Genomic DNA, 23669 nt, shown 5'->3' with positions numbered 1-23669 from the left:
TTTTTTTTTTTTTCAGTTTTATTCTGTAAAGTGAAATCAAGTAGACGTGAAGGAAGATAAAAGCATCTTTGAGGCAATCTTCTGTGGAGTACCTTCAGTCAAACCAACAGAAAACAAAAACCAGGAGGGAAGCTTATAGTTGTATTAGAGGGGTTTTTTTGTGGCTTCTCATATCACTTTAGTTTCAGTATCATCTCTCAGAACTGGTAGTGTCAGCGCCCTTGGTGATGGTTGAAGAATGACTGGGTAGCCATCCTGGGATCCACTGCTATTTATTTTTCCTGTGTGTGTCTCTGATACTCCAAATCTGGTGTCCTGATCCAGACAGGAAAGTTTGGGTTCTGATGTGTTCTATTTATTTGCTAGTGAAAATTCAGTTTGGATTGTTCAGTCCTGCTTTTTTTCTTTAAATTCATTTACAACTGGTTTCTCTGTATTGCTCACAAGCCAGCCAGCTGGCTCCGTTCTTTATTCCTGCCACGTAAAATTTCTGGCAGGATAGAAGGAACTAATTGTGGGGATATGTAGTGAGGGCATAACAGCAGTGTAACAATACAGTAAAATACTTTTCATTAGAAATACCTGCCTCAGTGTGGGAAGGCAGGAGGAGGTTGTATCAAGCCCTAGCCGAGAGACTTACCTCTCACGTAGATTTTTCCTTTTAAAATCAATTTATTTGGAATGTTTTCCAGGCTCTGTTGATGTTTCTGGCCTTCCAATATCTGAAGGAGGCCTATGAGAAAGCTGGGGAGGGACTTTTTACAAGGGATTGTGAGCCTTGGATAAGAAGTAATAGGGTCAGACTGGAAGGGAGGAGAGTTAGATATAAGGACAAAGTTCTTCACTTTGATGGTGGTGAGACACTGGCCCAGGTTGCTTGGGGAAGTTGTGTATGTTCCATTGCTGGAGGAGTTCAAGGCCAGGTTGGCTGGAGCCTTGCACAGCTTGGTCTCGTGGGAGGTGTCCCTGCCTGTGGCAGGAGTTGGAACTAGATGGGCTTTGAAGGTCCTTTCCAACCCAAACTATTCTATGACTCTGTGATTCTGTGCTGAGAAGCATAGCAGCTCAGCATCCTGCTGCAGCAAGGACAGCTTGACAGTGCCAGCAGGTCAACTCAGTCGTGTCCCTGCTGCAAACTCACTCCTCAAGCTTGGGTTCACCCTCACTGCAGCCTTGAAAACTGGGGTGGAGATCATGTATTTAAGAAGCAGCTCTTGATAGAGCTTAGTAGTGCTTTGCTCTTAAACATGTATCAGGATGTTCTTTGTGAAGCTCCCACTAGTGTCTAGAAACTTGGATGCAGTTACACTGCAGTGAGCTTTAAGATTAACTGACCTGTAGTAATTGTTGAGGGCCATGTGTTGCAGCAGATGTGAAGATATCCACCTCAGCCTTAATGAAAATGGCTTAAAGTTCAAGTAATTGGTGATCAGGAAGAACTGAGTGTGCCCAGATACCCTGGTTCAGCTGATGGACGCTAATTTAGGTCATACATAAAAATCCTTGTTGATACCTGAATAGATTAAACCGTGAATATGCATAGATTGAAGTCAAAGTTAACAGATTTTTGTGCTTTAAGATATCATTCTGGTTCTAGATATTAAAGAAGCCACTTATTGAATCTTCCTTAGAGGTAGAGCTGTATCTTGAATGTAAGAACACCAGCATATTTTTCTTGCAGGTGTGCTACAGGTGCTGAATTCTGATGTGGCAGTGACGCTCTCTGCCCTGAAAAATCACTGCAGTTGTTCTGACGTTTTATTTAAGAGATGTCTTTTGTTTTTTTTTTCATTTTTTTTACAGGCAACAATTGGCATCGACTTCTTATCGAAAACCATGTATTTGGAGGATCGAACAGTGAGTAAGATTTTCATTGCACTTCTCTATGTACAGAGAATGAGGCTCAGCATCTGTTGTAGTTGTGCAGCCCACAGTTCTGAGATCACTTGGAAGCAGAGCCCCGAGCCTCTAGCTGCCAGCTGCTGCCAGACTGAGAAGTGCTGTGGAGACAGCTCCTGTCTCTGCTCAGAGAACTGGGAAATCTCCAGTTGGTTCAGCTGCGGAGGGCTCACCAGTGACATTTCACAGGTGGCAGAAGGTGCTCTGGTGTCACCCTCTTTGAAGAAAGGGGTGGTATGGATAGTTTGAGGGATGCGTGATGGAATTTGGGGAAGAGCACCGTGCTTAACTCCTCCATTTTTTCATGTCACAAGACAGAAAAATAAAATACAAATTGCCAAATGTTGCCAGTGAGTAGCTGGCTTGATGTTCTCAGTGTTACTCATTTAAAAAGAAGGTTGCCTTCAGCAGTAATCTACAAATTATGCTTGTTCCTTAGCTCAGTGCAGCTCTAGTTCCTGAAATGAAGTCACTCCTCTGTGGAAACCAGCCTGTAGTTTAAAATGAGCTCAGATTCTTAATTAAGAAATTCATCCGTTGAGCTATTTGCAGAAGCAAATTGTGCAGCACTGCCTGAGCTTATGGCCTTGTGCAAACCAGGAATAAATGGGATTGTGTTGGAAGTGCTTGAGCGAGGAGATGTACCTTCCATAGCAAAACTGGGCCTTGCACATCTTGCCAGTCCTGTTGCGTTTAGCCTAGCTTGCCTTTCCTTTCAGAACCTTGATGATAAGAGACCGGCAGCCTTATCTGCGTGCATGGTAGGGTGCAGTGTGGCTAAGGCTTAAATACAGAGTAACAACAAACCTTTTATCCTCCCTGAAAACTTCACACTAGTTGCTTTTCCAGCACTGTGACAGCAGCTGAAGGCTTGCTCTTGAGACATATGCTCTGATTCTTCCACCAGCAACCAACCTCCAGGCTGCTGGAGGTTACACATGTGAGCCCTGAGGAAGGATAGCAGCAGCGCATGAAAATCTGGTGTAGGCAGAGCTGCAGGTGAACATTTGCCTTAGTTTTCATGTTGGTCCTCTCAGCTGGAAAGCCGAGCAGTTCTATTTCTCCCCTTTTGGAAGGGAGGCAGATTTTAATGAGCAAAGACAGCAGAAAAGCCAAGGGAGGTGCACATATACCATATACCTGCCATAAAGGAGACTGTGCTGCTGCTCCCAGTCGCCCACCTCCTGCATGAGTTTATCATTTTTCTTTAGCTTTTTTCAACAAGTAAAATTTCTTTACGCTTTTATTTTTAGTGGCGGTTTGGCTTTTTTAATTTTCTCCCACCCACAGATCAGGTTGCAGCTGTGGGATACTGCGGGTCAGGAACGTTTCCGTAGCCTCATTCCCAGTTACATCCGTGACTCTGCTGCTGCTGTAGTAGTTTACGATATCACAAGTAGGTATATTGCACTGGGTTTGACCTTTTTCTTATTTTTCTTGCTTGTTTGACTGATTTTGTTAGGTACGGTTGCAATTATGGGACACAGCAGGTCAAGAACGGTTCAGGAGCTTGATTCCTAGCTACATTCGTGACTCCACTGTTGCAGTTGTTGTTTATGATATCACAAGTGAGTGGGGGGAATTCTGCATTTCTAATACTCTGCCCCTTTCATCCTATAGCCTAGCTTTGCATGTCCTATCACAGTCATCTGCTTGTTCTTCATTCTGGCATGACAAAAAAAAAAGAGACTTTCTTTTATTCTGGTCAAATTTTAAGCACTTGATCGCTGCTGTTGTTATGTATGAACTGTCTCACGAACGACATCATTTGTAACCCTTTTCCTCTTGCGTTCTCCCAAAGTCTTGAGTCCTGGCTGCTCTTGTTGCACCTTATCCTCTTTCATCTGCTTTTTGATCGTAATATCACCCATGACTTTTGGTCTCAAACACCTGAATCATGTTCATAGATATGAGTTCTTAAATCAGAGACTTTGCACTGATAGCTGTAGCTTGCTTCACTCCATTTACCCTCCCCCCCCCCCCCCCCCCCAAAAAAAAAAATCTGGGCATGGGCTGGGGGGAAAATGCATTAATGTCACATTTCCATTTGAATCAGCCACTTTCACGTTTTGCAATACGTAAAACTTAACCACCGAGCCCTTATCCTTTAACAATTGCTCTTTCATTTCTTACTAAGGTATGTACATTCTTGTGAACTAAAATGTTAGTGCTCTTTCAAGCCTTCTCCTTCTGTTCCTCCCCTCAGTCTGGAGACTCCTAATTTATGAACTTTCTGTATTTACGAAGAGCAGAAATTTTGGGTTGGGAGAACTAAACCTTCAGATATGTTCAGTTTGATTGACTGAGAGCAGTGGCCTAATTCTATACCAATGCAAAAGTGCTCGACCTTTGATTTCTGAATAGTAGAAGGTTAGAGCAGGAATAGGTGCTTTACCTATAAAAGCTTTAATTGTGACAAATAGCACTTGCATTCGAGCTAAAATCCCAGGTTAGCTGTGAACTTTGACATTTTTTTACTGACCTAGCAAATTCACTATTACGAAGTAGTAAAGAGAAGAATTAAAGATGCTGGCAAGTGATCAAGTCTCAACTGGCTGGCGTACAATATATTGCTAGGCAGTAAAAGCCATTAAAAAAAATCAATACTTGTCAAGAACTGCTGCAAAGCTCCCCTACCCTCCCTTTTTTTTAAGTGCTGCAAACTACTTTGGCAACTCAGATGCTCTTTGTTGTAGCTTCTGGCAAGCACTGAGCTCTGTGGCAGCATCTCTACAACTTGTTTTTCCTTCCAGGATGCAACTTTTCAAACGACATGTCTCGTTAGATCAGGAGAGCTTCCAAAAATTCTTACCTTGCAGCTTTTAAGGATGTATCATTGAAAAAAAGTGTCTGTGGAGAGGTTAGATTTGTATTTCTGGTTCTATGCGAATGATGCGGAAACTATTTTGAACTCAGTTTTCAGTGATACAGGAGTTTCTAGTATGTTGTAAGAACTATTTTCTGGAGAAAATCCTGAGCCTAGCAAGTAAAAGCTGATTAAGCTGGTGGAGCTGGTATTGAGTACTTTAGAGAACTGTAGATGCACAAGTCATGAGCAGTGTAGAATGTCATATCACATTAATCCCCATTCTCTCTATAAAATATATAACTTGAGCTAAAAAAAAAAACCAAACAAGGGAACTGGCCTAAAACACTGTGATCAGACCCCTCATTTTAGACTCTGTCAAAACCAAGTTACAGATCGACTCAGTTCAGTCCCTGGCTCTGAATTCAGCTGTAAGGAAGTGCTTAGTCCAGTTGGAATTCATGCCAAGGTTTCCATACCCATGAATGTGGGAGACTCAGGGTTTCACGTGCCCATTCCTCCTTGCCCTGTGGTGCCAGCTCCAGAGAACGTGAAGCCTTTCTCTGGGACGTGCAGATGTGTTTGCCCGTGGGCTGTGGGGCATGCCTGCAGTGATAATCCTCTCCACTCTTCTCCGTTAGATGTAAACTCCTTCCAGCAGACCACAAAGTGGATCGATGACGTCAGAACGGAACGGGGCAGCGATGTCATCATTATGCTGGTGGGGAATAAAACAGACCTAGCAGATAAGAGGTACGCAGGAATAACTCGTCTTTCAGATGCTCTGCTGAAACTGCTCCTGTTTGCTCCTAGACAGCTACTGTAAAAAAAACAAACACTTGTTGTTTAATTCTTTTTTTTCTTTTTTTCCCCAAAATGCTCAAACTTGTTTTAACAACTGGAGATGGTTGTGACTAGAGAAATCTCAATTTTGCAACTTCTTTTGTTTGGTTAGGCACAAGTTTCTAGCACAGTTTATGAATGAGTTGAGAAACTCAACAGCTTGTTCAGATGGCAGGAGAGAATTATTATTTATTATTATTAACTACAGTCTCCATCCTCCAATGAAAAGCTGAATTTGTCACAAAGACTCATAGTTAATAAATTTGCTCAGATAAAAACAATAGGTGGAAGTAATCCTCCATTTTAAAACTCTCTGTCTTGGGCTGCACCCAAGCTGTACCAAGACACAGAAATTTTCATTAACTGACAAATTTCAATCTTTTTATTAGAAGTTGTGCATCTTCAGCTGCATTTGCTGCTTATTTCTGGGTTTATGGTACTAACACAAATGCAGAGTCACAAAGCCAAAAGAAAAGCATGAGTTGGAAGTATTCTGGATTTAATTGAAGTCCCTGTTTCTTCAGAATAGCTTCTTTTGTGACCCTTAGTTCAGATTTACAGCTGGCTATTCAGAATTGTTTACAAATCTGTATGCTCCTCAGATACCTCATGGTTTTTCTTTGGCAGCTCTTGAACCAAAATTTCCCCCCACTTTTAGCTTCAGCAGAGTGCTTAATGGGTGGGACACCCAACTAGGGGAGTAGGAAACAAAACTGATTTAATATGACATTATGCTTGGTCCTTTATTAAAACTGTTCTATAGGCTGCAAGCTAGTGATTATTATTTGGTATTAAAATCATAGTATCATTAACGTTAGAAAAGACCTCTCAGATCAAGTCCAACCATCACCCAACATTGCCATGACCGCTAAACCATGTCCCCACATGCGACATCTACATGGTTTTTGCACCCCTCCAGGGCTGGGGACTCCAGCACTGCCCTGGGCCAAGGCCTCACCACTCTGCCAGGAAAAATTCTGCCTCGGATCCAACTGAAAGCTCCCTTGGGGAACTTCAGCCTATTGCTGCTCATACTATTGCTGGTTCCTTGGGAGAAGAGCCCAACTCCACTCCAGTCTCCTTTCAGGAACTTGAGGAGAGCCAGAAGGTTTCCCCTGAGCCTCCTCTTCTCCAGGCTCAATACCCCCACGTCCCTCAGCTGCTCCTCACAAGCTATGTTCCCCAGACCCCTCCCCAGCAACGTTGCCCTTCTCTAGACCCACTCCAGCCCCTCAAGGTCTTTTTCATCCTGTGGGGCCCAAAACTGACCCCAGTCCTCAAGCTGTGGCCTCCCCAGTGCAGGGGCATGATCCCTGCCCCGCTCCTGCTGGACACATTGATCCCAGCTTGGATGCTGGTGGCTTTCTTGGCCACCTGGGCACACACTGGCTCACGTTCAGCTGGCTGGCCACCAGCACCCCTGGGGCCTTTTCTACCAGGCAGTTTTCCAGACACTCTTCTCCAAGCCTGGAGTTGCTATTGCCTACTCACTGTTCAGACATAAAAGAATATCTTAGAATCGTAGAATGATTTGGCTTGGAAGGGACCTCTCAAGGTTATCCAGTCCAACCCCCTTGCAGTGAGCAGGGACATCTGCACCTAGAGCAGGTTGCTGGACAGGGGTTTGGAGGAGTCCAGTTAGTCTACTGAGCTGTTCACCAGAGAGCTGACTCTGGGAGCTGGGTGTGCCCTTGAAGTCCATCAGATAGTGTGCAGTGGTGATGTTTGTCTACAGCTTGGCTCAGTGTGTGGCCTCTGTATGCAGGGAAAAAACACTGAATGCTGTCAGAACTGCTAATGAAGCAGTCACCTCCTTGGGTTGAAGATGAAAATCTGAATTTTTGTGGTGTTTGTCTGTGTTTTTTCCTAATTCTGTGTTATCTTCCCCAGACAAGTGTCCATTGAAGAAGGAGAAAGAAAAGCCAAAGAGCTGAATGTCATGTTCATTGAAACTAGTGCAAAAGCAGGATACAATGTAAAACAGGTGAGTGAGGTGTTGGCCACAACCAGCCCTGACACTGCTTCTGTTTGTGCACCGTTGTGGACATGGGACTTCCCTGGACCTTGGGAAGCCACTGCAGGGCTCTTGGGGGGATGTTTATAGCCCATACCCAGCAAGATCTGTATCAGAGATGGATTGCTGGCTGAGGTTCAGAAGGATCCCTGACCTTCCAGAAAATGACTTGGAACTTCTTTTCTCATTAGAGAAGGGAAGTTATTGAATAAGCTTTATGGGTATGGGATTATACCTTCCTAGATTCTTGAGAATCCGTATTTGGTGTTAGATTGAAAGGATTAAGGCATGAGTTAAATAATTGGGGTAGTGCAGGTCTGAGGGGCTGTTTCTGATACTGATTCAGTGAATGAATGTGAGCAAACCAGTCAAGGAGGAACATGGGGACTTAAAAAGCACCCACTGTACAGTGAGACAGTGCAAGCTGGCGTGCTTGCTCAGCTGGAAGGCCCTGAACATGGGAGCAAATGTTCGTGGGGAGCCAAAGTGATTCATTTCTGTTAGTTTCTGAAATGTCTGTCAGGCCAATGCAGCTGCAGTGAAATGAGGTTTCATGTTGTGACATGAGCTGTGGCTCTTTTCTGACCTGCTGGCTGGAGGATTAGCACTTGTGTTAACGAAGACAAATCACTTGGCAAAGAGTGAATTTTTGAAAGCAGTTAAAGCTGCAGGGCTGATCTGGTATTCATGTGAAAGAAATTTTCATAGCATCATTAAGGTTGGAAAAGACTTCCAAGATCATCAAGTCCAACACCACCATGAGCATTAAACCATGCACCCAGGTGCCACATCCACAAACTTTTTGCACCCCTCCAGGGCTGGGAACTCCAGCACCTCCCTGGGCAGCCTGGGCCAAGGCCTCACCACTCTGCCAGGAAAGAAATTCTGCATCAGATCCAACTGAAAGCTCCCTTGGGGCAACCTCAGCCCAGTGCCTCTTGTCCTGTCACTGGTTCCTTGGGAGAAGAGACCAACCCCTACCTCACCCCACCTGCAGGAACTTGAGGAGAGCCAGAAGGTCTCCCCTGAGCCTCCTCTTCTCCAGGCTCAGCACCCCCAGTTCCCTCAGCTGCTCCTCACAAGCCATGCTCCCCAGACCCCTCCCCAGCTTTGTTGCTCTTCTCTGGGCTGGGATCCAGCCCTTCAAGGTCTTTCTCATCCTGTGGGGCCCAAAACTGACCCCAGTCTTCAAGCTGTGGCCTCCCCAGTGGTGAGTGCAGGGGCATAATCGATTCCTTACTCCTATAATTTTGTTACATATGGGACTAAAGGGTCTGTTATTAAAATGTCCCTTGACTTTGTATATATTAGTAGCAGAATTACTCCCTGTCTAATAGAATAATTAGATGTGTTAACTTTGCACTGCTTTTCAGTGCATTAGCAAGCACGCAAGCATTCACTTCCAGGGTCCGCCAATTATCCTGCCACAGCACAGAGCCTGGCTTGTAATTAAGCCTTGGATTCTGTGCTGGAATCCTTAAATGCCTGCTCAGGCAAGGGGTGTGCACCTGGAGAGTAGTTGCCCTGCTGAGAGGACTGCTGCTGCTGCTGAAGCTCTGTACTCCCTCCTGCCTCCAGGGAGCTGCTGTGCAGCTGACACGGTTCCAGAAGTCTATGTCCAAGCTTAACAAGGTAGTTTGTGGCCTTCAGGGCCAGTTGGAGGCCTGATGGTTTGGGATGTAAGTAGGAAAATCTTCTCTGAGAGACCCATACTCCTTTTTTGGCAGAAGATGCTGTTGTTTGATGAAACATGTGCTTAGTAAAGCTACCACAGCCTTCGTCATCAAGGACGATGGCTTCATTTAATACATTTAGAAAGAACAAACTTTGCCTTTTTTTCTGCTGAAGCCATTCAGGGATCGTACTAATGAGACTGTCAGAGCATAAAGCTGTTTCTGGAGCTGTAGCCTCACTTGCACACTCTCTAGAGAAAATTCCTAGGTGTATAACGGAGGCCTAGGCAAATCATAACTCTTGATTTTAATTGCCAGGTTACATGCTGTAAGACCACTTCTGTGAGCAAATCAGTTCAGTAATTCAGCTCCAGGAAAAAGCAAAAGTGGTGTTGGGAGCCTGGGGGGCTAGTTCCTTCTGTGTTAAATGGAAGATTTGGGCGTCCGAGACTTTGTTTTTGCTCTTCACTAACGTCAATAAACAGCAGTATCTAAAAAACTTGGGGCTGCACCATGATCTGAGTGGGTCCTTCATGTAGTGTAAAGTTGTGTCAGAACTGGCCGAGAGGACAGGCTTTAAGGGACTTCATTCTCTGTGTAAAAGACACGTGTGGCGATTCCAAAAGAACTAAAAATGGATTTATCTCCTGAATTTTGATCCATGTGTTGTAGGTATGGACTGGGATAATCAGGACCTTCAAAATTACCCTATATATTTGAAACTGTCATTTTTTTCTTAGTTTAATAAGCAGCTGTTGAAACAATTCAGGAAGGATGAGACTTTTAATACCACTGGTTATATAGTTCTCTGTTTCCTTGCAGCTTCTTTGTTGAATGATATGAATTTATTTTACCAACATGTCAGTAAATTACTGCCCAGTGTAATGGGGAAGCTCCTGGGTACAACAGCAGAATGCATGCCCTGCCCAAAGTCTGTGTAGAGTCTTCCTTTAATAAGCTGAATGCAAATTTGACCTTCCCATAACCAATAACTTCTATCCATAATGTATTCAGATTCTGCAGAGCAATTACTGCCCAATTTAAATTTCAGACAGGATTTTTATTTCAAATGTCAAATTATTTTAGCTACAAAATCCATGTTTTGGCTACATGTCATGAAACACATCTATGTAAAAGTTAACATCACCTAGTGCTAGATATTAAATATTAGGGTAAAGGTGACTCTTAAACTAGCTGATGAGCCATTAATTTGTGCACTAGTGTGGAGCTTCAGATTTAGTCACTACCACACAGCTTGGGATACTGCCTGTGACTGAAACGTGTAGGTGAGGAAACTGGTTTGTTTTGTTTTTTTTCTTCCATGCAGAACTCTTGCTCAGTATTAAAAGTTCTCAGGTTGCTAGTGCTTGGTTTGACAGTCCAGAAGAGCTCACAAAACACTGCTGGGTCCCTGCTGTCTTCTCTTCCCAGCCCAGAGTCTGTCTCCTGGATCTAAATCCTGGGCCCTGAGTTAAAGGTAGGGAATAGCAGAGGTGAATGAAGAAGGAGGCTTGGGATGAAGTTCAATTGTCAGTCCTCTGTTGTTGACTTCTCTGCATTTTCATCCCCTTCCCATTACAGTTTTGGGTCTGTGCAGTGTTGGATGGAGACGTCTTGATGTTACCACTTCCAGAGCAAGCTCTGTTTTTACTCACGCCTTGTGTGGCCCATCACAGCTTCCTTACTTCCTTTCCATCTCTTTTCCGGGTCAGAAATGGGAATGCCAAAGGATCATAGGTGTTCTGGGCGGGTAGGGACCTTTGAAGGTCATCTAGTCCAGACACCACAGCCATGGGCAGGGACATCTGCAACTAGAGCAGGTTGCTCAGAACCCTGGCCAGCCTCACCTGGAATGGTTCCAGGGATGGGGCAGCGACCACCTCTCGGGGAAACCTGGGACAGGGGCTCACCACCCTCACTGGAAAAAAATTTCTTCTTTATATCTAGTCTAAATCTCCTCCTTCTAGTTTCAAACCATCAGCCCTTATCCTGTTGCACCAGGCCTGCTCAGAAGTCCCTCCCCAGCTTTCTGACAGGCCCCTGGCAGTCCTGGCAGGCCCCCAGAAGGTCTCCCCAGCTGGAGCCTTCTCCTCTGCAGGCTGCCCAAGCCCAACTCTCTCCTGCTGGGCTCCCAGCAGAGGGGTTCCCCCCTCGGCTCATTGCTGGGGCTCCTCTGGCCCCGCTCCAGCAGGTCCCTGTCTCTGCTGTGCTGAGGACTCCAGAGCTGCCCCAGCACTGCAGGGGGGTCTCCCCAGAGCAGGGCAGAGGGGCAGGATTCCCTCCCTGCCCCGTTTCCCATGCTGCTGGGGGTGCAACCCAGGCTGCCAGGGGCTTCTGGGCTCGGAACACCCGGGGCCAGTTCCTGGCCAGCTCCTCACTCACCAAATTCCAGTGTCACTTTTGTGCAGGCAGGTCCTGCAGACATCAGTTGCCAGCCACCTGCACTCACTGCCCTGGGTCTCACTGGTGGGCAGGGTTGTCAGGCGCAGAGACTGACCTCATCCCAGTCTTGGTCAGACATGGAAGAATAATGTCCTCTCACAGACAGCAAATCTTAGTGCTATTTGTGTTGGCCCAAGCACGGGGATTCTCCAAGGGATGCTCTCCACTAGGGCTCAAAAGTAATATTTGCCCCATTAAGGGCAAAAAAGAAGGTTAATTTTATGTCCTGTTTGGAGAGACTCATGGCTAAGACTTCACCTCCTCTGCTGTCTCGTTTGTTTGCTGGCCATCAGTGGGAGGCCAGTGTACTTCTGACCTTGTGTGCTTCTTAAAGCTTCTCGTTGATCCTTCTCTGCTGGAAGGTGGCACTGATAAGAGGCAAGGGCGCTGTCTTCAGCTCTGTGCTCTCTGTACGTGTCCTGGAAATCTAGAGTGCCTGTCTTTATAGTGTGACTCCAGAAGGTGAGTTGCACCATGCTTCAAACAGCATGCATTTCAGTGCCAGGATCTTCTCCTGACAGAGAAGTAGAGGGGAACATACTGCTGAGAGGCTTTTTTTGCCATTTCCCTGTGACATGAAAGAGTCATAGAATCATTTTGGTTGGAAGAGACCTGTCAAATCGAGTCCAACCATTGCCCCAGCACTGCCAGGTCCCCACTGACCCATGTCCCTCAGCATCACATCTCCACGGCTTGGAAAACCCCTCCAGGGATGGGGACTCCACCACTGCCCTGGGCAGCCTGGCACAGGCCTGGATGGCCATTTCAGGGAAGAAGTTTTTCCTCATGTCCAACCTAAACCTCTCCTGGTGCAACTTGAGGCCATTTCCTCTTGTCATCCTGTCCCTTGTTCCTTGGGAGAAGAGCCTGACCCCCACCTGGCTCCAGCCTCCTGTCAGGGAGCTGTGGAGAGCCAGAAGGTCTCCCCTGAGCCTCCACAGCTCCAGGCTCAGCACCCCCAGCTCCCTCAGCTGCTCCTCACCACACTTGGGCTCTAGACCCTTCCCCAGCAGCTTTGTTGCCCTTCTCTGGCCACGCTCCAGCCCCTCAAGGTCCTTCTGGGAGGGAGGGGCCCAAAACTGACCCCAGGATTATCGAGGGGTGGCCTCCCCAGTGCCCAGTGCAGGGGGACGATCCCTGCCCTGCTCCTGCTGGCCACACTGGTGCTGACCCAAGCCAGGATGCTGGTGGCCTTCTTGGCCCCCTGGGCACACGCTGCCTCATCTCCAGCCGTCTGTCCACCAACCCCTCAGGTCCTTTCCCTGGGGCACTTTCCAGCCCCTCTGCCCCAGCCTGGAGTGCTGCAGGGGGTGGTTGTGACCCAAGGGCAGGACCTGGCCCTTGGCCTGGTTGAACCTCATCCCACTGACCTTGGCAAGTTGGACATCTCAGAAGACAGCACCTCAGCTAACACACTGGTAGGGGCTGAGGCAGAACCTGCAGCTCGGTTTGGAGTCTGAGAGGTGCATCTATCTCCCTGTGGCCACTGCAGATCAGTAACAGTATTTACAGGCTGGGCATGTGCTGGCTGAGACCTGGATGCAGCCAGCTTCCATTTTATGATTTCTCAGGCACTTCTTTTCCCCGAGGACAGGTCTGATGAGCTGCTGGGACAAGCCTCATCTCCTCTAGTTGCACACTGTCAACCTAAACCATGCAGCTGCTGTGTGCTGCTGGATCTGTTAAGGTGGAACTGTCTCCAGTCACTGGGGGCCTGCACACTTACTGTTCCTTCTGGCACTGGGCAGGGGTGTTGAAGGAAAAAATGATATTACAGGGTAAAAATGGGGATAGTATTTTTCTGAGCTTAAATTGATACAAGAAAGGGGAAAAAATTGGCTCTTGGATCCTGTGAGTTTCAGCACAAACTGATTGCCAGGGGAGCCTTAAGGCTGAGGAGGGAAGCAGAGGACTCGCTTCAGTTCCTGCAGAGAAACGTTGCCACTGCTTCATTTCATTCCTCAGCCCTGAATGAGCTTCACCAGCCCTCGAGAGTCATGCTCTGCCTCGGCAGCCTCTGTTTCAGGGAATTTTATTGTTAGTCCCTGGATTTCCTGCCCAGAATATGTCAGGGTTCATTTTGCTGTCGTGTGGAAGGCGAGGTGAGGGAGAGCCCCACGGCCCTCCTCCCAGCCGTGCCCAGCACACGGCACGTTTGCTCTCACAGCCACGGCCTGAATGGGCCTTTTGGCAGAGGAACTTTCTCACGGCAGTAGCTGGAGGACGGTGGCCCCTCCAGTAACCCTGTTTTCCCAGAGCTGGCTCCATCTAACAGCTTGGCTCCTTCTCCTCTCTTTTGATTTCTATCTGTCTGATGGGCAAGAATTATTCTTGGGGCTCTGTGGCTCTCCTCGGAGAATGAGAATTAGGGAAGCATTTGGGTTTGCTTTGTGTTGGGGAACAGGTTCATGCCTGGCTTTTCCATCTGGACAGGGATTCTCCTGTCCTTTCCATACTGCTGCCAGAGTGTTCCAGTGGAAACTGTCCCATGGCTGTTTGTGACAGTGAGCTGCTAGGGATTTATCAGGTAATAGGAAAGGCAGGGTTTGGCAAATGAGTTGAAACTAGTGTTGAGAGATGAAGGGTTTTTTTCAGAGTTTAATCAGGGTTAAATGCTGAAAGAGACTCTGTATGGCTCTGAAGTCTTCCAGACGGCTGCATTTACTCCTGGCTTGGAAAAAAACACCCCTGAATGCTCGTGATACATGTGGCTTTATACACACACATACAAATATTTAGACATATATGTATGCATATATGCACTCTACTATATATGCATATACATGTGCAACTACCTGCAGCATTTTTCAGTGAGCTAAAGCTGCTGGCTTGGATCCTGAAGGCCCCACGAAGCAGTGAGGTCCCTGTGGAGCACGCTGCTTTCTAACCATCCTGAAGTTTCCCTAATTGGATTTGTTCACATATGCTGCACCTGATAAGCAGGAGGTTAATAAGAAAGTACGTTGATTTTTTCTTAGTTGCCAGATTCCTTTTTTTTAGCCGAATAATTTCGGGGAGGAGTACCACTAAAGGCATAATTTTATTCCTGGCCTTAATGTAAGGGAAGGATCCTTGTAAAGGAAGGATTACTGTATTTTAAATGCTCAGCCTGTCCGTCAGCAGCTCAGTTTAAATGCAGTAATTCCAGTTGGTTCCCATCAGCTGAGGGTTTTTAAGATTCCTTCCCCTCCCCTCTACAGACTGCATCCCGTGCTTGCTGTGCATTGTACAAGGGGGAATTAAATAGCAATACCTCCATTGAAAACAATTATTTTTTTTTTTGATAATGCTGTTTCCATCTAGGATCCCAGAGTGCATGACATCAGCACTGAGCTAGATCTTTCTATCGAAGATGCCAGACAAGCAACTTCATTTAGACCCAATCTGGCCGAATTGTGCCAAACCTGGTTGTATATCCATCCTTAAAACTGATGGGAAGGATTTTTTGGTTTTTTCTCCCCCAACATTCTGTGTCAAGAAAAATGTTGAAATTGCTCTTAAGGCTGCAGTCCATGTGGAAAAAAAGGCAGTGTACTGGAAGGGTAGATGAGCTGATTTGCTGTGTTCTCTACCTCTAATGCATCACTTGCAGGAAAGTGTGTTGAACATTCTGAGAGTAAAAGTAATTCTAGGGGCAGAGCCCAGTAAAAGAGAGTTGGAACCATCTGTACCCAAATGTGATTGAGACAGTTTAGTGAAGACACTTCAAGAAAGCCCTGAGACTGCAAAGCATTTGTGGTTTGAACTATAGTACTAAGACTTCTAATGCTCTCAAAGGAAGAGGTGATTGAATCTTGGCAACTCCCTTGGTCATCTCCAAGATGCAAAAAAAATTAGTCTACTACTGTACTGAGAGAAAGGAAAGCCTTTTGAAAAGTAATAAGGCTAAGAAGGTTCATTAAATCATATATACCAGTCCCTCTTCAGATATTCTGTGTGTAGTTTTCATACCCTGTCACAGAATTATGGAGTAGCTTAGGTTGGAATGGATCTTAAAGATCATCTCGTCCAGCCCCTTGCAGGGACATCTGCAACTAGAGCAGGTTGCTCAGAGCCCCGGCCAACCTCCCCTGGAATGGTTCCAGGGATGGGGCAGCGACCACCTCTCGGGGAAACCTGGGCCAGGGGATCAACACCCTTGGTGTAAAAAATTTCTTCCTTCTATCTAGTCCAAATCTCCCTCTTTTAGTTTAAAATCATCATCCCCTTATCCTGTTGCAACAGGCCCTGCTCAGAAGTCCCCCCCTCCACCCCCAGCTTTCTGGCAGGCCCCTGACAGCACTGAAGGCCACCAGAAAGTCAGTGTTTCGCTTCTTCCTGTGCCAAAATGATCTTAACTCTGAGCCTTTGTGCTTTTGGGTGGTCCTGCATTCCTGCTGTCTGTTCAGCATTAGTGGCTAGCAGAGTTTAGCAGCTGGGATTTTGACATTTTTTTTTCACGAATTTGTTAACATATGAGAATTTCCCTGAACTTCTGAGTGAGGCTGGAAGGCTTGGAATAATAGCAGAGGTTAGAGGGGGATACAAAGCTTCTTTGCTTTGAAATTGTTGGCTAAAATCAGTGAGACACGTCAAGAGCTGACTTTGCAGACCCCTATCCTTGTCTGAGTCCTGCTTTCAGTGGTGTTGCTGGTGGTGAAAAAGGGGTGAGGCTTCTGGAGTGGTTGTGAGGGACATGATGGGAATGGCAAAGGGAAGCAGCTTTGGCTTTTTACCTGTGGGTTTTGTCCTCTCCTTCTGTAACCATCCCCTCAGTCAGTGACAAAGAGCAGTGATAGCAAAGGTGACACCAGCGAGCGTGGGGTGTTTGTACTCCTGCCCTTCATAGGTCACAGCCACCCCTGACAGACTTTGGGGCTTGTCCATATTAGCTTGGGGGGTACTCAGAGGTCCTTAATGTCTCCCCAGCATCACTTAGACACTTGGGGCCAGATTTGCAGAAGCACTGGGGCACTACAGAGCTGTTCAGGTACCTGCGTTCCTGATGTAAACAGCCTGACAGCGGCTTGGCTCAGTTTTCCGTGGAAAGTGGGTCACTGGGAATAAGTGGTTTAGCTCCGTGTCATTTGAGGAGAGGACTGAAATAATGGGCAATAATGGTGGTTTAACAGATGCAGGCTGACGTCAGGCTGGCACCGGGCGTTTTGGGACTCCCGAGCTGCTCTTGGGTGTGCAGTGGGGTGATTTTAACATGCTGAGGGATGCAGATGTTGAGTGCTTTGGAACATCTAGTGTCCTGAATGCTTGGGAACGTACAGGCAAGAAATACACAGGAGTAACAATGTCTGTAATGCTGTAAAAACTAATGTTTATATGTCAGATGTTGATATCTGGGGCTGTGCTGAGCACATCAGCCTGGAATCACAGCTCTTCTAGGGTTGTTCTGCAAAGGTGAGAAGCAACTGGGTAGTCATTTGACAACCCTGTTGAATGGTAAAGATGCTGTCTGTCCTTCCATCCACCTGATCTGCTCTGTCCTTCCACACTGCTGCACCAGGGCACGTGAAAACGAGAACGTTACTGTGGAAGCATGTGGTTCCTGCCATCTGAACATGGCAGCTTCTTGCAGAAATGGCGCTCAGCTGAAGGCTGCTCCTTAACTGTGCTGTTTCTGTGCAGAAGACTCCTGTAGGCTGGGAAAGAGCCATGTGGTGGAAACCACTAGTCTGAGCCTCAGGGGCTAAGGTAGGAAATGCAGGAAAAGGAATTGGTCCCACTCAAGCTTACTTCTCAGCTTCCTTCAAGTGGAATAAAATATGAAGAGAGTTTGGAGCCAAGAACTTGCTCAGGAAACTGGAGACAGTGGCCATGTGAGAGGTAGAACAACTACTTTGGGATTGCAAGTTCAGTTGACACGTGTTCCTGTTCTGTGTTTTATGCCTCAAGTTTGGACATACAGTAATGATGGAGGGGGTATCAAAAGTTGAGGGTGTTTAGGAAGGAATTGGGAAAATTCTTGAAAGAAAGGTCTTTTGTCAGGTTTGTAGGAAGCCTGAACCACAGATAATGGGAAGCCTGAAGAAGTTGCTTAGGGGATGTCATTAGAATCACAGAATGACTTGGGTTGGAAGAGACCTTAGAGGTCATCTAGTTCCAACCCTCCTGCCATGGGCATGGAAACCTCCAACTAGAGCAGGTTGCTCAAAGCCCCATCCAACCTGACCTTGAATAATTCCAGGGATGGAGCATCCACAACTTCTCTGGGAAATCTGGGCCAGTGTCTCACCATGCTCAGTATAAAACATTTCTTCCTTCTGTCCAGTCTAAATCTCCTACTTTCAGTTTAAATCCATCACCCCTTGTCCTATCACCGCACTCCCTGATAAAAAGTCTGTCCCCAGCTTTCTGACAGGCCCCCTTGAAGTCCTGAAAGGCCACCAGGTCGTCTCCCTGGAGCAGTCTCTTCTCCAGAAAGCAGCCCAGCTCTCTCAGCCTGACCTCATAGATCCATGCACCCCCTTTTCTGACATCTTTCTGTACGTGTCGGCTCGGCCAATATTGGTGACAGGCTCCTGGATGTTGGGTTTGACTTTATCAGCGTGCCCACGCTCCTGTGTAACCGATACTCTGTGGAGATGTGAAGGTTGAGTTCCCACCTGACATTACTGGGGTCTGTAGACATCTTCGGCAGCTGAGGTGGAATTGCTGGATTCCAAACAGAGCCTATTTGCCGAGAAGGTGACAGGAAGTTTGCTGCTTGGAGGCAGTAACATTTGATCTTCCAAACCAGCACCAAGGTGGTTTGCCATTTGCTACGAAGAAAGGTTATATTTGGTGTCAGGCTTTTCGGCGGGAGCTGCATAAATAGTACCGAGGGATGTGTTGAATCATTGTTTGCACTGGATCAACTGGGCTGCACCCCTTTAAAGTACGATTGTTTTGATCTGTTCCCTGTGTGGTTTTGTGTTTTGTTTTGTTTGTGTTTTTCACAGCTTTTCCGACGCGTGGCAGCTGCTTTGCCTGGAATGGAAAGCACACAAGACAAAAGTAGAGAAGACAGTATCCTTTATATGGCGGGGGCAGAGCACTGCCAGGCGTTACCGTGGACAAGGAAGATGAAGGCGGAAGGAGCAGTGTCTCTCCTGAAGCCCTCGGTCAGCTTATGGACATCCCAAAAAGAGACATGAGAAGGGGGACTAGGGGCAAGTAAACCTCGAGCTTGGAGTGCTGAGAGGGAATGCTGGGACTAGGGGTGTTAAGGGTGGAGGCCGGGGAAGTAGGGGTGCTTAGGGCTATGAGGTGCTGTCAGTGAGGACAACTGAATGAAAGCCAAAGAGAGGACAATGGGAAGGGTGCAGACAGATCCAGAAGGATTCCATGTGTGGTGTTTGAGCAGGTTGGATGTGGGGAGGGAGGGGGAGTATGGAGTGGGAGAAAGGAGCTGCAAAGAGGCCTGAAGAAAAACTCCTTGGCGCTTGCAGATCTGACCTACAAAATCCTGGAGTAAACTGGGTTGAAAGGGACCTTTATAGGTCCCTTCTCCAACTCCACTGCTCAGAGCAGGGCTAACTCCAAAATCAGGCTGGTTTCTCAGGGTCGTGTTCAGGGAAACGTGAGAAATATCCAAGGATGGAGATCCCATAATATCCCAGGCCACTCTTGCAGCGCTTGACCCTCAGACAGCTCTGGGTAGGGATCTGTGTGCTGCGAGGGAGGAGAAGACAACTGACAGGGTTGGCCTTAAGGAAGGGAAAGAAAGAGAAGCAGGTGAAGGTTTTCTGGAGAAGAGGAACTTTTCCAGGCTTGTCAGTTTCATTTGCAGCAGGGATCACATAGCTGGCAGCTGGTAAGTGGAGGAGAGATAGTGTTGTGGAGGAAGGATGCTGCAGGAACTGTAGGAGGGGGACAAACCTGGTGCTGAAACGACATCTCCTGTAGAGCAGCTTGCTGCCCAGGGGAGAGGAGGATTTGGGGAGCTGTGGATTACAACGAAGGCACAAGCTTTGCACTATACAGGCTTCATTGATCAATGATATTTTGTTATGCAGGTCACCAAAAGGTTAATGAGCAACGATCTTTCTTAATGAGGGTAGTGGGAGAAAGCACAGGCACTGGCTGCTGGGCCTGTTAGGGCGCTCGATCGCCCGTCTCTAAATGGGAGGGCGATGAGGGCACTTTGAATTTGACTCCCTGCAGAGTGCAGATAGCAGGAATTGAATGTGATTGTCTCCCAGACAGCTGCGCTGGGATTAACGGGGAGGATTTTCCATCGGCTTCTTTGCAGAACATGGAGGGTTCAAGTGTCTTGGACTGCTCGTGCTCGGTGATGAAGCTGGCACAGCTTATTTCAAGCGTCAGGGTGATAGGACTCGAGTGATAGGACAAGACAAAATTGCACCAAGTTGCACCAGGGGAGGTTCAGTTGAATGTTAGGAACAATTTCTTCCCCACAGGGGTTATCCAGAGCTGTGCCAGGCTGCCCAGGGCAGTGGTGGAGTCCCCATCCCTGGAGGGGTTTCCAAGCCCTGGAGATGTGGTGCTGAGGGACATGGGTCAGTGGGAACCTGGCAGTGCTGGAGAATGGTTGGACTTGATGATCTTCAAGGTCTTTTCCAACCGGAACGATTTGGTGATTCTGTCTCTGGCTTAAAATTTATTGAGGTTTAAATCAGCCAAAAGGACCAAATACTTGAGGTGAATTCTTGGTCGTTCATTTCCCGTTAGTGTTCATTTTCTCCTAACATCTGTAAGAAGCAACTTCAACCTCCTAAAGAACTAAGCTGGAACTACCAGCAGTGTGATCTGTTTGTCAACCGATCAGAGAACCGCTGAACTGCCATCGGTCAGGTTTGGGATCAGCATTCAGAGCTCCTCCTGTGAAGGGCCATGCAGGAATTCTAGTGCCACGAAGGGAGTAGGTTGTCACTGGCCAAGCAGGGCCTCCAGCAGCCTTAAGTTTGTGGTGACTATTAGCTGTCGTGGCGAGGGGTGAGTCCAGAGAGGCAGTGGGGTGAGCAGAGCGGTTTAGCGAGGGGAAGGGTTGATGGGAGAGTTCTGGATGGCAGGTATGGAGCGTCACACCCCTGAGCTGCGGGTGCTGGAGATGCACCCAGTGGGAGGAGTGGCCTTGCTAGGACATGGTGCTGGGGGATTCTCTTAGCCAAGCACATGCCATCTGCATTCAGACCCAAGTGTCCTGCCCTGAAGCTGAGTGGAGACCTGATGGTGAGAGGGAAGTACTTGCCAGTTGGCTGTGAAGTATAGAGGAGCAGGAGCTGTTATTCCATGAGTTCCTCCAGACTCCTGCTTTCTCCAGGGCTTCACTGTTCTTTGAATCAACAGGTGAAGCCCCTCCTGGGTGCCCACCAAGCGTGAAGGGCTGGAAGACTGAATCTAGGATTGACTGGGCCTAACAAGGTCCAAAGGAACCTTGACAAGCTTGAGAAGCAGGCACAAGTGAACCTCATGATGTTTGGCCAGGCCAAGGGCAAGGTCCTGCACCTGGGTCGGGGCAACTCCTGGTCCCAACCCAGGCTGGGGGTGCAGGGCTAGAGAGCAGCCCTGGGGAGAAGGACCTGGGGGTGCTGTGGGTGATGAGCTGGCCAGCAGCATGGGCAGCAGGGCAGGGAGGGGATCCTGCCCCTCTGCCCCGCTCTGGGGAGACCCCCCTGCAGTGCTGGGGCAGCTCTGGAGTCCTCAGCACAGCAGAGACAGGGACCTGCTGGAGCGGGGCCAGAGGAGTCCCAGCAAGGACCTGAGGAGGGAACCCCTCTGCTGGGAGCCCAGCAGGAGAGAGTTGGGCTTGGGCAGCCTGCAGAGGAGAAGGCTCCAGCTGGGGAGACCTTCTGGGGGCCTGCCAGGACTTCCAGGGGCCTGTCAGAAAGCTGGTGGGGGGAACACACTTTTGACCAGAGGGTGTTGGGACAGGACAAGGGGGTATGGTTTGAAACTAGAAGAGGGAGATTGAGACCAGAGAGAAGGAAGACTTGTTTTCCAGTGAGAGTGGTGAGCCTCTGGCCCAAGTTGCCCAGAGACAAGTTGCAGATGCCCCATCCCTGGAAGTGTTCAAGACCAGATTGGATGAGGTTTGGAGCAATGTGCTCTAGAGGGAGAGGTCACTGCCGATGGCAGGGGGGTTGAAATGAGGTGATCTTTAAGGTCCCTTCCAACCCAAACCACGCTATGATTTGAAACTGTGGGTTTCTAAGCTCTTATTGGTCCCCTCTGGAAATGGTGATTAGACTCTTCAGCGTATACATCTTGAATTACTCCAGTGATGACGTTGGAATGAGGAGAGGTCTCTGGGGAAGAGCAAACTCTGGTTAGAGACAGCGATTTGGGGTCTGCCTTTTTCTTCTGCATACTTGGGAACCTGCCAGTGCCAAGGCTGCTGAGGAACCTGTGTCTTGCCTTTGGCTTGAAGCTGGTCTGTTCAGAAGCTCTTGAAAACACTTCTCGGGTATTTCAGTGGAAAATTCCAAACTGAAAATGCCCATCAGAACCCTGCCCCAGCTGTGCTGGTAGGGAAATGGAGTTGGATATGGGTTTGCCTTAACTTCTTTCTCCCAGTGATTGACATAAAACTGGAAAAGCCTCAAGAGCAGCCTGTCAGTGAAGGAGGCTGTTCCTGCTAATACCATGTGGCTTCTACCTTCCTCCAGAACATCACTCGCTTTCCCTCCCTTTACTCTTCATTGACTGCAGTGTGAATATTGGCTTGAACCTTCCCCTTCCAGTAATAACGTATTTGCAGTTCATCATCGCTGGCTGTCTCGTGGAGATGATCTATTAGCTTCACAAGCACACACACACACACAAAGAAAATGTCAGTGTCTTCATTATTTATAAGAAAAAGAAAAAAAAGCCAAAATATTCCAGCGTATTCTAGTTATAACTTAAAAAAAAAAAAAAAGAAAAAAATAGGTACAATTTCTTAATATTTGTTCCTTTTTTAATATGTTATGATATTGCACTTTGAAAGGATGGAAACTGAGTAAGTTTTGAATGGGACTTAGACGAGGTGTACGTGCAGAAGAGTGCTTGCAGATCCCACCCGTTCGGGGTCTCCAACGAGCTGGGGGTGACCAGGCAGCGGTGGCAGACGCGAGCAGAGGCGTGTGCCGAGGGCTGAACGCTTATCCCCACCTTAATAAAACAGCAGTTGCAACCCAGCTCCTCATCTTCTGAGCAGAGATGCTCTGCCTGGCTCTCAGGCCCCCTCGCCAGCCTCTGCGGGGCTGCGGCACCATGAGAGGCTGCTGGCTTGTTTTCGCTCCTTGCCAGCGGCAGCGTGAGCGCGCTTCCCGGCAAGCAGGGGGAGAAATAGCAAATGTCTTTCCCAAAGGGCTGGAGGGCTTCTGGAGGATCCGGCAGGGAAGGAAAGGGTGGACGTGCATTAGCAGAACACTTGCAGGAAACAGGGAAAATAATATTTCGAGTGCAGGATGAGTTTTAAGAGCATTTTTTGTTTTTTTTTTTTTTCCTTTTACGTAGAACACCGATGAAGTAAATTATTACAGCCCGAGAGACGGGAACGTAACGTTTGAGCTGTGTGGAGGAGAAGGTGGCTTGCTTCTGGTTTTAGGGGAGATACGAAGGCACTAAAAACTGCCGAAGCGGATTGGAAACTTGTAAATTTGGCAGAAAGAGGCAAATCCTCGGGCCAGATTCCCCCGAGGAGACGCTGTGCTCAGAGGCCGGGTCAGGGCTGGGGAGAGGCAGTGGCCGAAGGGGAACTGCAGCTGGAGGTCGGCCGGGGAAGAGGGTGTTGATTTTGGTCATCCAGAGATCTAGTTGAGCAGTCATAGATGGCAAGGAAGGGAGTTTAATAGGATGGACACCAACTTACGATTCTGCAGATTTATGCCTTTATTTTTTAGCATTTTTTTTTTTACGTTCAGTCTTCCAAGTTGGTTTAGTTTGGTTCACTAGAGCTGTATAGTTTGGTTAAATAACTAGTAATTTAGTTTTCTATTTAACTAGGCTTACAATTAATCTTTTTTTTTTGATATTTATTTCTTTGCTTAATTTTTTTTTTTTTTTTTACTCTTTC

At 47.5% G+C, this 23669-nt stretch overlaps 1 protein-coding gene across 1 annotated transcript; it reads left to right on the top strand.

Moving 5' to 3' along the window:
• Positions 1-1803: 1803 nt before the first annotated feature.
• On the top strand, positions 1804-22537 carry LOC103780445 (ras-related protein Rab-6A; the record flags this gene model as incomplete). The annotated part of the gene is made up of 6 exons (XM_008948123.1): positions 1804-1857; positions 3362-3467; positions 5347-5458; positions 7439-7532; positions 18610-18676; positions 22187-22537. Coding segments are annotated over 6 exons (498 nt in total), but the record flags the coding sequence as incomplete, so codon positions are not given.
• Positions 22538-23669: the final 1132 nt, after the last annotated feature.

This window comes from Merops nubicus, unplaced genomic scaffold, assembly GCF_000691845.1.
Source record: "Merops nubicus isolate BGI_N331 unplaced genomic scaffold, ASM69184v1 scaffold11989, whole genome shotgun sequence".
NCBI lineage: Eukaryota > Metazoa > Chordata > Aves > Coraciiformes > Meropidae > Merops > Merops nubicus.
This window is presented reverse-complemented; position numbering and strand designations above follow the sequence as displayed.